Source organism: Etheostoma spectabile, chromosome 19 (assembly GCF_008692095.1).
Source record: "Etheostoma spectabile isolate EspeVRDwgs_2016 chromosome 19, UIUC_Espe_1.0, whole genome shotgun sequence".
Lineage (NCBI taxonomy): Eukaryota > Metazoa > Chordata > Actinopteri > Perciformes > Percidae > Etheostoma > Etheostoma spectabile.
The window spans coordinates 7,044,501-7,059,970 of record NC_045751.1 but is presented as its reverse complement, the minus strand read 5'-3'; the positions used below and the strand labels follow the sequence as shown (position 1 = coordinate 7,059,970).

Here is a 15,470-nt window from a genome sequence, read left to right as displayed (position 1 = left end):
CCATTGTATACTTTATACTTTTACTCCACTGCATTTAAGAATGAAATCTAACATCTAACCAGTTACTTTTAAAAACAATGTTATAGGTAGGCCTACATTGGTTCATAAATTATGCATTGTTAAAGATTTAACTACCCAACAGTATAACACGTTTATAATTACTCTACCTTTGTAATTAAAAATTACATTAAATGTATGTAATGAATTAAATGTTAATGAATCAGTGATAATATTCCAATAATATATAAGATAGATGATATATGTTAAACTGATTGGGGCCACATGACATAATACATACTTTAACTAATTTTGAATGCAGGTTGTTTACTTTTAATGGAGTATTATTTTTATTGTGGTACTGCTACTTTTACTTACATAAAAAAAAATAATCTCATTACTTCTTCCTGTATTGCCTGCTTGACACAGGGTTGCCAAACATTCATACTGACTGAATGACTTTCTGGGCCATATAACGTCATGCTTCCATATAAACGGATTTTCAAATTAGGTCAATATGCCCTTTTTCTCTCTTTTTGAAAAAGCTTACAGATCTTAGCTGGGTACCAATCTGCTGCTAAAATAATCTACTCTTAATCACCTGACATTTAACAAACTCTCTGTGTGACTCATTCATATGTTGAAAAATTCAGATCCTTTTTTTGTGATCAAAGGTAATTTCTGTGTCCAAAACATGACTTTAACCTTTCATTGTGTGATTAAAGCACACCCTGCTCATTTACCTCAATTACTGAGGCAATAAATAAGATGTTGCAATCCTCATAACCTCTGCCATTTTCTGTTTTTAGGGAAATAAGATGACAAATAGCCTTTCAGATTAAAATGTTATTATTATCAGCAATAGTATACTGTAGTCCAATCACTTTCTACAGTGTTTGTCAACTGGGAATTGTCAATAACATTTACAGCCTACACTGAATACATTTCAACTTGACATACAGACACATTATTATGCTTTTTTTAAACATTAAATGATCTATACAGTAGTTAATGGAGTGGAGGTGAGTAAAATATACATTTTCAAAAAAATATTATTTAATCACATTTGATATAGAGACAGATGCTTAATTTTTTTAGGGTTTAATGACAGTAAACGGTCTTCATTATCAAGTCAACAACACTGAGCAACTGTCATTGTTTTAATCTTAAAAGCAGTCTGTTAAAGCTTTGTAGTGTTCTCTATATTAGGATAAACCTTAAAGGAGTGTTGGTTTAAGAAAAAAGACAGCTGCACTCAAAAGGCCAGGCATGCAGGTTTTGACAGTGTGCATTTTTGAGTTCAAACCCTAAAACAAAACAGTTCTTTTTGAGAAGTAAGTGCAGTCTGGAGTAAGGCCTGATATGTACATGAGGTCCTGAAAGAGTTTCAACACCTTTACACATCCAAACAATTCAAGTTTGATGCAGAGAAGCAGGGGGATTTCCTACTTCTCTACTGGTGTTAGCATCCTCCAGAGAGCCTGTAATCACTTTATGATACATTACGTACAGTATATACATGGATAGATTAGTTGTGGGGCGACATCTATTGCTGGGAAGAAAGCAGCAACAACCCCATGGAAATGACTAATCAAATCATTTCTTTGTTACAGTTTAATGCCGGACCGACATCTCAGGTCCCCACACTTGCTAAGATAATAGTTAAAAAATCTATATTTTTGAAGGCAACAAAAATAAATACTTCAGGAATTAAAAATATCCAAAGACAGAAAATAGACATTTGAAGACATAATGATATCTCCTTTGTCTGTATGTATGATTGTTGAGTGATTATTTGCATAATGCTGAATATGTTAATACCCCCCCCACACACACACTGTATACCTGACAATCCCACAGCAGACACACACGCACGCACACATGCACGCACACACACACAAACACACACACATGCACTGTATACCTGATGATCCCACAAAAGACTATATTGCCCTGGCTTTAAATGGGTTGCTCTAAGCACTGCTGTTATTAGCCAGGATCGTCTGTGGAGGGTGTCATAACACATAGAAAAGGGTTGATTTTACTGTACATGAGTTTAGAATAATTGAGCTTGTCAGTGTTATGTTGACACTAAGTCGATGGTGCTTGTTTAGGGCCTTCCTACAGCACAGCCTGGGCTCTTTCTTTAGTCTTTTCCTCCTCTTGTCGCTTCATGGCCTGGATCACAGCAATCTCGTTGGCCTCTTTCTTCTGGTTCCTTGCTTCAAATAGCAACCTGAATCAAAACAACAAAAATGGAAAATAGGTCTCAACAGTACGCAAACTGTCCCATTTAATTTAACTTAATATGTTTTGCCCATTGGATAAAATATAAAATTGTCTATTTCAGCCTTTGTGACTGTTTCTAGAAGTTGACAGGCTCCTTTTTAACCTGTTTTTGATTATCCTCTGCACAATGGCATCCGTAGTGAGGCTGTTGACACTGTCAACGGTACGTAGAATTCCTTCCCTCCTCGGCTCCTGGATTTGAAGAAAAAATTGCGCATGGATGTGATATATCATCTCTGCGCATAACTGTATTTCATGGAGGTGTTTTTATTAAAAAGCGGTAGGTGACAGTATTTAGAGTCTTACGGCATAAGGGTCAGATCCATCCTTGTCGGGATATATTTCTGTCTTTCCATGGCATACAAGATCCACCTGTGGATAAAAACATGTGCTATTTTGTTCACTTTTGATTGCAGAGAACATTATTATCTAGTGGTGAGAGATAACTCTATGGTCTGTATTTACCTTGAAATGGTCCAGTAAATCTTTTGTGACTGCAAAGGGTGCACCAATCACTACTTCTGACACATACTGTGTAAAAAAGCAACACAACAAAATCAAAAATCAATCACCCAAAAGAAATTTCAGATAAAGAAGACATAGTTGTAATGCACTATGTTGATGGTGGAAGAAGAAGAAGAACCTACTCGACAAGCCAGGACGCTGAGCGTTCTCTCGTGGACATTCATAATGGGGTAGTTTTTCCCTTTGTAGCGGTTCACCTCCTAAAAAAAATGTAAAATGTCACAACTTGATTCAGGGAGGCAGTGAATGATTTACACAATTGAAAAAGCCAAGGAGACTCACCTGATCGAAGTGCAACCCCACTATAATGTATGGCTTTTCTGCAAGCTTATGCACTGCTTCCAGGAAGTCCACATGGCCAATGTCTGATAGGAGACTAGTCAAGGGTGACTTAGTATTTTATGAAAACAGACTTTTTATAGCAACAGTTCACAAAATTATGAATTCACACCATTCTGAAAGTGACACCACTGCTTTTATAAATGACAGTTCCAGAAACGCTTCAGTTTACTAAAGCGTTCATGCTTTTTGATCCAAAGGTTTTATTGTTGTAAGCAATATTTTTAGTGAGGTTCTAAAATGATACGAAAAAGGTCAAATGCTCCTGCCACATAGATGATGGTGTCTCCGGGTTGAGGCTCCTGGCCTGAAGCAAACTGGATGATCTTCTGTGAAGTCTGCAGGAACTGAGACACCCCCGTCCAGGGACTGTGGCCCTTCTGACCATGTGAGCCCCGTAATCAAGTAACAGGCACAATGAGTACAAACAGACCGTAGCAACCAGTTTCGACACTGGAGTATCAGAATGCTGGATCCTCACCACCACCTAGTGGTGTGAGTAGTAACGTCATCTCTTAAATGCTCAATAGATCACTTGCCTGTCCCCAAATCTCCAGCACATTTATTCAGCCCTCTCCAAATTCACAGCGCTTCTGTGCCAGTCGCAAATGTTCTAATGTGAAGAGACCCTCTAAAGCTTTCACACTATTTAAATCCACAGCATGTTAACTCTGAGTTAGGTTCGCTATCCAGGAACAGAAGTGGCATTCACTGTTTACTGGCACAGCCAGCAACTTGATTATAAAGTGGGTCCACAGTAAAGGACTTTGTTTAATAATGGTTGACATCTGGCCCACATAGCAACTTTAACAACTTGAAAGTAAGTAAAGGAAAAGGAAGCTAAAGAACCAAGCATTTGGTTTTTACAGATATGCTAATTGAGAGTTTGGTAGTAAGCTGGGTATTGGCTATAAACTAGGTGATGACCAAAGCATTAAAATTAGCTGTAAATATGTTTGGTACATACCTTTCCAAAGTTGTCTGTGTGCTGCTGATAGTCTGAACTATCCTAAAGAGAAGAGAGGTTCAAATTAGGTATAAATAAATTCATCTTTATTCATAATGCACTTCAAAATCCACGTTACAAAATTATTCACAACTCGGCCGCATAATAAAACAGATGCCAAGTCATAAAATTATCAGGTTTTATTTGGTGTATAAAAACCAATACAGTGTCTGACTTTTTGTTCAAGGAAACAAAAGAAAATTCTAAGGAAATTCCAACTCAAGTACAATTAGGAAAGTGTTTATGATAAAAGTATGTTTTCGGAGGGCCCTAAAGAAGACCACTGACTCAGGACAGATCATTCCAGAGCCTCGGGCCCTGCAAACGCTCTGTCACCTTTTGTTTTCAGCTAGGCCTCTGGCTCAGAAAAAAGACCTCTGCCTGAAAATCTCAAAGTTGAACGTACATTAAGAGGTCAGGGATGTAGGCGCTGCATAGTGGCAGTGAGATAAAGACGTGTAAAACGGTCTTGTTATCTTTATAAAAAGACTAAGGCTGTACTTACAATGTTGCTGTGATGTGCTTTGGTCATCAGTAGCATTCTGCCAACCAGATCTGTGGTTGAAACTCCCTGGGTTCTCTTACACTCCCTGGAACAGCATAATACACAATATAGCAACTTAAGAAACAATTACACAACATACTATCCAGACTGTTATTATCTTCTGCATTTTTCAAAAAGGAAACTTGCCTGTACCGCCCTGACTTCTTCACCTCCTCATATGTGTCTTTCCCATCCACTGTTAGTGTTATATCATCTGAAACAACATCATACATGACATACTGCTTCCAAAAATCAACAGAGCCCTGCATGTTACCTCAACCAAAAAACTGTGATCTAGCATTATACTTGGAAATGACCAACGGTCTTTATGGCTTGTGAATCTGTGTGTGTCTAAATGAGGACAAGAAGTAGTGATATACTGTACCTCCGTGCACACAGAAGTCACAGTTGTACTTGTCGAGGGTCTGGAGAGTGGTGACATAAGGCGCTCCTTCCACAACTTCATCCACCCATTTTATGGCCCGCACCATCTTATATCTTTCTGCCTGAGTGAAGACTGGCGGACCCTTGTGCTTTGCAATCTCACCTTGAAAACAAAACATGTACACAATACTGTTGTTGACACACACAAATAAAATGAGATCAATAGAACAGAGAGACAGAAATTTCCATCTGATAAGCAGTTTTTATAGTGACGGAATGCAGCTCCGCCTTCCTCCTTAAGATATTTTCTTATCACTTCAGCAGAGGGATAGATGCTGAACTATGAAGTCATTCTTGGGTATCTATACTGTATACTGTATGTCTATGGGTAAGATGTCTATGGGTAAGATGTAATCGCTGAGTAAGTGCACTACTGTTACAACAATCCCTGTACAGGGCACAGTGTTTGCCTGCTACTGACAGTACTGAAGAAGTTGAACAGAAGCTTCAGGTGCCATGGCTCCACAGACTCATCAGCTCCAGGCTGAATCATGCACGTTAAAAGAAGGAGTTAGGAATGACAAAAGTTATGTGCAGATGACCTAGGCCTTAAAGTGAGGTGTAGGTGGACAATAAGTCAATGGTTCTGAGCCTTACTATCTGTGTGTACTCCAACGATGAGGTAATCTCCCATGGCCTTGGCCTGTCGCAGCTGGTTGGAGTGGCCATAATGGACCATGTCATAGCTGGGAGGATAAGAAGATAGAAAAGTAACATAAAAGTTACATAATGCTAGGGAGGTACAAGAGCAATAGGAAAGGAATGTTTTCAAAACAATTGGTTGGAAAATCAAACAAAAGAAAAGGATTTCTTGAATTATAGTCATAATGTTTGGCAGCCAATCAAAATTAAAACCAGTCCAAAACTCTTCTCCGGTGCACCATGCTTTATTCCCGACGATAACAAGATAGTCGCAAACAACTGTTGAATAAAGCATGGTGAAATTAGAATCTGCAACCCCTCTTCAACTCTTCTAAGTTGTTCAATGCACCAACAAGCAATGACAAACTGGAGTGTAGGAGATCACTAGATGTTTAGTTCATGGGCTGAAACATGCATAACCCCTGATATTTCTGATATTGTCAACCCACCAAGGTATTTCACGCACTTCATGTGATCTGTTAGATATGTTATCAAAGTCTAAACATAAAAAGTCAACTGCAGAGTGTGTTTCTTCCTCCCACTGTACTCCACCCAGGCTTTGATACCATCTGTAGATAATTAGATTAGCCCAGATTGGAGACTGAGATTGTAACATGGTAATCTAAAATGGTAATAGAGAACAGATGGGCATTAGCCTTCCATCACTATTACTACTGCCAACAGCTGACATCAGTCTGATCATTTTTCTTTCTGGTCTACTTGGAGCATGATATTGTCTAATATTCTCAAAAAAGAGAAGAAAGTGACTGCAGGTGTCACTGAAGATGCAATACGCTTATTAGACTCAGATCACTGCTACAGTTGCTACAATAACCATCAGCAATTTTGTAGCAACCATTAACTTGGAGAATAACAATAATGACAACATAATTGATGGCTGAAGGGAAAAAAACACATTCAAATTGGCATCTGTGTCCTCTTTAGTTCATTAAATTACACATCAGCTCTGTCATGGGTCAGGTGCAAAACAGCCCTATGAACAGCATCCTCAAAAATCAATGAGAAAACCGATGAATACTGCCCTTACTACAGTTTGTGCAAAGCCACAACGGTAACAGAATCCCATGTTGTTTTCAGGCCCAGGCTATGCTAATGAAACATAGCATATGTGCCTTGCTGTGGTGTCACTATAGACCGCCTGACTAAAAACAGTCTGGACTGCACTTGAGTTTTATTTTAACACAAAAAATAACAATTACCAGACTATAGGGACTTTTTTTTATGTGATTCAGATGTATCCACTATACTTCAACAAAGAACGAGAACCACAAAAAGTGTTTTTTCTGTGCGAGTCTTGTGCTGTCAATCTGTTGAATTAGGATCCGTGTGTGCAGGCTCTGAGGTACAGAAGGAACAGAAGAATGTAGTAAGGGGGAGCATTTGGAGGTGATGAATAGGAAAGAAAACTCAGAGTTACATAAGACCAGGAGGCTGTTTTGGGGGGTGTTATACTACCTAGATGCCCAACACGTGTTAACGTAGTCCTGTTGTATTTTTTAGCAGGGATGGATCATGGCCGAGGGATGATGAAATATTGATTAGTGTAACCTGTTAGTAGACACCCAAACAGCACATACGCTTCTCAAGAACAGAGTGATAGAATATAATTGGATATGTGCAGGAAATACCAGTTAGGGGAGCACAAAACTCATAATCTTGACATTTTGGTTTTCTTTTAATTCAAAATTTAAAATACCTGGAGTGATCAGGATATGACTAGTCTCGTATAAGGGCTGGAATGAATAAGAAACACACTGTTACTTCACCGAGGCTTTAAATAGCACATTTATAGTCTAGTATGGATTAACTACCTTAGCGGAAACACAGTGGAAGAGGACTTTACACTCTTCCTTGATGATGCTTCACTGACAGCTAATCTTTAACCCCGTCACCTCTTTTTAGGGTTGACAAATAAGCGCCTTTGTGAAGCAAAAAAGGGGCTGGGTCAAAGATTTCTCAACAGATGACCTGATTGTGCTCTTTCCTTGAAATCTTCCTCTCATACGGCTGACAACGCTGGATGTCAGTAAGAGCGTGGTGGCATCCAGTAGGGCTTCAGGAAACAATGTGCTCAGTGAAGGGCATCGGGCACGGCTGCACGAGCCACAGTGGCCATAGCAGGTGTGGGCAGGAGGGGTTAGAGGGGGTTAATGACATGAGCTCTGTTGACATTGGCTCTCTTTGCATGCTCACCCCACCGGTTAATATTCTGGCATCCCAAACATTCTGAAACATTCCATTAAACCATGGACAGGCAGCCACACCTAAATCACAGGAATTCTACAAGAGAAAGCCACAATAATCCTGGCCTTACTACACAGGATTTCAAAACATGTGTTTTTCCAGTGTACCATGGAGCCACACTCTGTCCACCAAGGCTTGGTGTTTCTCCCAGAGGAGGCATCCCAAAGGCTCAATTCTCGGGCTGCAGCTAATGATTCATTCTCAATGATTAGTTTTGTGTATAACGAAAGATAATAGAGAAAACTGCATATTAGTATTTCAACAGCTAATGGTGACATATTCAAATAGCTTGTTTTATTCAGCAAACGGTCGAAAACCAGTCAGTTATAATCACATATGGCAACAAAAAACATCAAATCCCCTCACATTTGATAAGCCAAATAGCCATAATTTGAACCGTGTTTTTTCTGGATAGAAAGGTTGTTGCTGAGTTTTTCGAATATCGGGATAAACTACAAACAAAATTCCCTTTCTAGTTTAGGTGACCTAAGGGGAGGGGAGCCCTCTTAAAAGTGCCAAGGTGAGGTGACTGAAATAACAGACTGAGCACAATACGTGTAGTAGGCTATCTGAGATGACACTAAAACCTTTTCCTTCCACCTAGTCCAGCCCATTAAACCTGTTGAGTGTACTGAGCATCATTAGGCCTGAGTGGCCAACAAATAAGTGGGACTGTAGTTTTATAAACAAGGAGAAATTTGCTGCTGTTGTGTGATATTGGTGATATATATTAGTCAAGTATCATCTGAGCTGGAGGAGCAGAGTGAACAAAGCCTGACTGTTTTTAGCTTTTGTTTTACATGTTCTGTTCTGTTCTCTGGTTAGGGCTGCCCTTCCCACAGCTGTACACATTAAGCACCTGTATTGTATCAAAGACCGTGCCTGGCGCTATCTGAGCATCTTGTTGAACTTTAATACAATCACTCATAATTCCATTACAATACTGAAAGAAGACACCGTGTTTTGTCAGTGTGGCATCATGGAAGTAATCCCACAAAAAGTCAAACTAAGTATGTTCAGAGTGGCCTGTTACCAAGCGGTCTGAGATGCATTATGTGTAATTGCAATGTTCTGGGTTTGAAAAAAAATGTATGTGTGCATTATCATTCTGTGATGTTGTCTCAATAAATCTTTTCACAGCAAACATTCTGACTTTCCATAGTTAAGGATGGCTCGTTATTCAGTTGTCCTAGTAACAGAGAACCAGCATGCACAATACCTGGACACTGAAACTAAGGCATTAATATTTTGCAAGCTGTAAATATGGTATAATAAATCCTACTAAAAAAATCCTACTTATAAAAAATGACATGGTCACAAACATTTTCCAGTAATTAAAACTATTGTTACTGTTTTATTTAGCGACCACATCCAATGCTTTTTGGCCGATTTTATCTGAAACAACACATACTACATTCAACATTTAGTCATATGCCTTTAATCGCATTTTAATTATATGACTGCTAATTCTATAGAACTGGCTGTTTCTAACTTAAGTAAAGGTACTTACAATACATTGCAATACACAAATTTGGCAGACAATGTTATCCAAATCCCGTACAATAATGTGTCATTGCCAGTATACCGGTAAACTACAGAGTATACTACATGGCAGTAATGATGTGTTATGAGAGATATCCTGATGTTATTATATAATAATGTGTCCACTGAGGAAGAAAATTGAGACTAGGATGTCCCAGTAATAATATAGGGTAAAGCCCTGAATTACAGTGGTTTATGCCTGGCCTATTGCAACTCTCATGGTAAAATACATAAACGAGAATATTCAATTAAAAGTTTAGTGTTTACTGACATCTTTGGAGAATGAAGCAGCAGTCCCGAGAGCTGTAACCTGCAGCAGGCCTGTCCCGGTGGGGACATAGGCTACAGGCTGACACGTTCATTCTAACGGGTTTTCATGCAAACGATGAGAACAATATTGTAGCAGCATCATCATCATCATCATCATCATCATCATCATCATCATCATCATCATCATCCTAACACCATTTATCATCCGGTAGGTTACTCACCAGCCATCGCACCAAACCCGGATTCTTCGCCTCCTCTTCTCGGGACTGCAAGCTGCAGTGCCTGGGGTCGACCCTGCGTCTTTCCCGGCTGCTGTGTTCACTTGGTGGTGGTGATGTCCGTTCTTGATCATTTTTTCAGTCTGGTGGGTGATCACTTGAAGTGCAACTGTAGCTGCAGAGCGACTTCCTCCAGTTAAGATGATGAACGGTGTCAGTTGTGAGTCCCCTTTCAGTGCAGGGCAGCCGGTTTGTGTGTCGGCAGCAGCAGCAGCAGCAGCGGCTCCAGCGGCAGCAGTGCGATGCGCCAACGCCTCCTTCATCGGCGACGCAACGACGCACATCACGCTACGTCAAGTCGGCCGAAGAAAGCAGAGAAACCACGACGGGAAGGAAGCACTTTTAATAAAACTCCTCGAAACGGATCGCTGCAGTTGTTGGTTTTATTTTGAAAAGACCAAAGATGTGATGGTTGTTCAGTATGGAAGACTTGACACAGGTTGAATCGTACGATGTGGCGCTGGTGCACGCGGCCGACATGTTGTTACATAATAGCGGCGTATTCGACTGTCATGTGACAATATCTGGATTCCCACAGAAATAGCGGCTATCTGCCAAAGCTGTGTTTGATGACGTGCCAGTTTGTGGTCTGTACGTCCACTTCAATTTTCTGCATGTTATCCGTCTAAAATAACAACCATGTATAGAAAAGATATTCCTTTTATTTATTATAAGTAGCCATATGTGCTTAGCTAATGAGCCAACAATTAGTAGGCCTATTGGAGACATTCTTCCGTTGTGCTTCTGGGGAAATAATCAGAAATAATGACACGCTACGATGAAATACGATGATAAAGATAACATACAACAAAACAAAACAAAGGTTAAAGAAATTCTGACTGTTAACACACGTATTGTTATGTATTAATTTAGCATATAAAAAGATATAACTCTCAATATGCAAATATAGCTATACATGTCATATCTTTTTTTTTATACATTTCTCTTGTGTTGTTCTTTCACATAACTAAGACTATAGAAGTGTAAAAAATAAGCTAACTCAATTATTATGTTTGTGTGTGTGTGTGTGTGTGTGTGTGTGTGTGTGTGTTTCCCTTGGTGGCACCAGCTATCAGTTCGTTAGTCTACGTTTTTTTCTGAGACCTGGAGTGATACTTATTGTGCAATTCGAACCACATAGCCGATTTATAGCGTTTTTATGTCACAGCTATGAACCAATCAGATTGCTCGATTCGAGCTATTTTCGAGCTGTTTAATAATAATTACGCAAGCCAACAGCCCTGCAGCAAATGTTTATCTTATTAAATATTGTGTAGCCTACTTTACATTTCATGTTGACACTCTTACCAGTAAACATTCAAAGATAATTGTGATGTGTCGAAAGGTTATGTATTTGTCCAATTACAAAGTGTCAACGAAATCTAAACTGTTAGTAGTTTGCATACGACTGCACAGGAGTTTCTGGTGTTATAGCATGGATAAGGTAGGGCCTACACACTTACAATTGACCTGCCTGAACAATAATAACAATATAGTGTGTGCAGTAAGTGTCACTTTGGGGTAATATTTCATAGTTTCAGAAGGACTATAATAACAATATAGTGTGTGCGCCGTAATTGTCACTTTGGGGTAATATTTCATAGTTTCAGAATCTCAACAAATGGGTTGAAGATATTCCTTCTCGGATTGATAAAGTAAAGATGCACTGAAGGGGAAATCCTTCTGATCAGAGCATGTGGCGTCATCTTATGGAAAACCCTTTAGATACATAGACAGTATGGTTCAATCACACAAAGCCTTTACACTGAAGAGCCAGCAGAGGGAACCCCAGACCCACATATTGCCTAAAAGCTGGATCAAGGTTAACTCCTCACAAGCAGTAATATTTAACATCCTGGTGCCGGTTGTTTAGTCTCAGGTTTTTCTTATTGCTGGAATGGCACTGACTATCTGAAAAATCATGGTGTTTGCTTTGAATCCCTCATGTGCACCATCACAACAGCTTTACGTGATTCAAATAATTGCTGATGTGAACAAGGAAATCCACCCCTCGCCCAGTGTAGCATCTCTAATAAACAGGCATGTCCTCTGCCACGGTGACATTTGCAGAGCAGAGCCCCATGCCAAGCTTTGGCAGAGTAGACGTGCTAAATAAACAGCCTCTCTGATGGAGATGGCAACATTAATTGTACAGCAGGGCTGGGGTCTGAGAACTGGGGCAGGCACCTGCTGCAGAAGTGGGTGAAGATGAAGAATGCTGTCCTAGATTGCCCACCAGCTCACCTTAACCCAACCCGCCAAATTAATCAACTCTTCAGAGGCCATCCAGTTGTCTGGGGCAGGCATCCAGAGGAGGGAGACAAGTCGGTTTTAAGGCACAGGTCAAACAGACCTGTAGGAGCCTCTTCAATTTAAGAGAAGGAGAGAACAATACCACGCTGCAATAGTGCAGAGGCTCTGGGGTTTAGACTTGCCCTGCAGGATGGAGAGGAAAATGTAGCTCGTCTTCAGCCATCTGTCTCTTTGTCTCCGCATGTTCTCTCATGAGATGCGTTTTGAATGTGGTGGGGTTGAAACGCTGCTGAGGAGGGTGATGTTTGATGAGGTGCGCTGAGACAGAGGGGGTTTAGGAGGCCCATGGGGAGCACAGATGACTAACTCACTACTCCTCCTAATCTAGGACAAGCACACCTAGACATCCTTCATGACTCTAATGTTTTACTCGTGTCGGGCCAAAAATACGTCCACTGAGGTTAGCCAAAGTGGGTCGCCCAACGGCTTTTTTTGGATCACAGAAAAAGAAATCGTGCCATCTAAATGATGGCTGTCGTCTAAAACCCACCCTGGATGGCAAAGAGCCTTCCCCGCCAGTTTATTTTTACAAGTATCAAACTGGGTCAATGACGCCACAGAATATGAAAAAAACAATTTCAACAGTTTTTAAAAGCCTCCAAAGACAGAGTAGAAGTGCTTAAAATCCTTTTTCAAAACATTTTTATTGGTCTTATAGAAAATAAAGTAAGCTGTATCAACAAACATACAATATATACATCAATAACTTAGACACCTCAGAGAATCACGTTTAAATCCACAGTTGTTACTGTATATATATATATATTATATATATATATTAATACATAGTACTTATCTACAGATTGCAAAAAGTACAATAATTTAATTTATAAATAGTTACCATTAACTATTGTCTGTTTTTATACAAATTACTGCAATATTTTATTACAACCCATACAGAAAAATAAGAAAAAACAGATAATTAACTTTGTGTTACTCACTTGAGTCAGATTGTTATACCTTTGAAACACAGACCCACTCCACAGAGTGAGAGCAAGAAACCTGCACAGTCAACTGTTTTCAAAGCATAATTTAATGAAAAAAGCCAATGTCTCGAGAGCTATTAAGTTCAACTTCCACACAAGTGCTGTTATTTATCCTCTCTAACATAATGCTTGTAAAAAATAAACAAGGAAAAAGCTATAACCAATTAAACATTAAATCTGCAGAACAAATTACAGTGTTAAGATCAATTTCAAATACACACTCAACACATAATGAGAACAGAAATGCTGTGGATGATGCTACAGCAAACAACGAGCATTAATGACAGCGCGACACACACACACACACACACACACACACACACACACACACACACACACACACACACACACACACACACACACACACACACACACACACACACACACACACACACACACACACACACACACACACACACACACACACACACTTGCATGTGGCCCTTATGACAGAGTCTATTGTAGCATCCATTTCCCTCAGTGCACAAACATTTATATATTAGCAATATCTTTCATTCATTTTTAAAGTCCAATTTACAGATCCGGTAATTCACCTAATTTAAGACCAGAGTAATCGGTGAGTAAGGCTTGAGTGCAATGATTCCTTTAAAACACTGTACACTATTACAGTTTTAACATGTTAGCTACTATAAACAAGGGCCAATTGCGCTTCCATTCAGGAATTCAAAATCCGAGGGCAAAATAAATAAAAAAACACATTTTGCAAAGAACCTACAAAACAGCAAGAATGATTAAATAACAGACCATAGTCACTTTGACAATATTTTACTCTTACATCTACTCTTTCACACCTTTCCACTGAGTTGCATATTAAGGGTCACTTTTTCACAATGGTCATTACCTACTGTAGCTACATACTATACACCTGTATGTGTGAGAAAGAGAGAGTCCTCATCTCTAGCGGAGATCGAGAGATTGGTCGACGGTGCAGCTCAAACACCTTAGAAGACACTTGACACAAAAAAGATTCACTCCACAAGACTGCCACAGCAATAAGGACGCCAACATCAATACTGGGCTATGTCAAGAGTCAGATATATATTTTCCCACAGTTAACCAGTCAATGTACATAGCTAAGCATGTTGAGGATAGGACACTTGCACACAGACAGTATAACCAGCACCCAGGTCGCTAGCATGGAGTTTTGCTGAGGCATAGTTTTGAGACTGACTGTAGATTAACACCTGGCCAACACTATAAGACATTCTGACCAGCAGGAAAGTGGGATCCAGATGAAGTGCATTCTGTTAACTGCTTTCACCTTGAGGTGTAAAACTGCTCCGCTGTTACATTCCCTTTTAGAGGACCAGGAGAGTGATGCGACACTTGGCACAGAAGGAGCGCTGCTGGCAGCAGTTTATGATTGTAATTCTACATGGTCTTGCTGTGTCTGAGTGCAGATTGAAGCCCTTCATGACATGCTTATTATTAAAAAAAGAGGGAGGAAAAACATGAGCAGAGCTGCCATCCCTGCCTTTCATCTAGAATGGTTTGTTCATTTTTAGAGTGACCTGTTTTGTCCTGAGCAAAACAAGCAGGAGCTTAGTGCATACAAACCCTCAGCCAAACCCTCCCGCTTTAAATCTGACAGTCTGAAGACCAGTGGGTCAATTTACACAAGTTACCCTTTAAGGTTATGGATGCAATTGTATCGCTATAAGCTTGAGAAAGTTACTCGACAACAATTGGGAGGGGAAAAACACTTAACTTCACATTAAGTTTAGTCTGTGAAAAGCTAAATTTGAAGGGTTATTAATTGATATTCCTATGATCTAATTCCAACCAATGAAGTGGCTGAAATGGATACTATAAACAAATCTTCCCAACACTAAAATCATCTAGCTGCAGGTCACAGAGGATGTGTTTAGAGGGCATCCAGCACTAGGTGCAACCCTTATTCAGATTCTGCATTGACAGTATCACTTTAAGCTTCAGTAAAAGTCACTAATTCCATTTCACCCGATTCTGTCTTACATGGCTCAATGGGGTAAACTCTTAATGACATATGA

The 15,470-nt window shown here is 39.7% G+C and overlaps 1 protein-coding gene across 2 annotated transcripts; it reads right to left on the bottom strand.

Moving 5' to 3' along the window:
- Nucleotides 1–833: 833 nt before the first annotated feature.
- On the bottom strand, nucleotides 834–10,427 carry LOC116707465 (ethanolamine-phosphate cytidylyltransferase). Of its 2 annotated transcripts, none has more exons than XM_032544806.1 (13): nucleotides 10,085–10,427; nucleotides 5,742–5,830; nucleotides 5,086–5,247; nucleotides 4,848–4,914; nucleotides 4,662–4,746; nucleotides 4,118–4,159; nucleotides 3,398–3,545; nucleotides 3,094–3,176; nucleotides 2,934–3,011; nucleotides 2,752–2,817; nucleotides 2,593–2,658; nucleotides 2,390–2,478; nucleotides 834–2,233 (listed from the first exon to the last, which is right to left on the bottom strand). In XM_032544806.1, exons 1-13 carry the CDS (start codon nucleotides 10,423–10,425, stop codon nucleotides 2,119–2,121), a joined length of 1,431 nt encoding a protein of 476 aa, XP_032400697.1. In that variant the 5' UTR covers nucleotides 10,426–10,427; the 3' UTR covers nucleotides 834–2,118. The 2 variants fall into 2 exon arrangements, with proteins under 2 accessions (XP_032400697.1, XP_032400698.1); XM_032544807.1 differs by having other exon boundaries at nucleotides 3,398–3,530; nucleotides 10,085–10,425.
- Nucleotides 10,428–15,470: the final 5,043 nt, after the last annotated feature.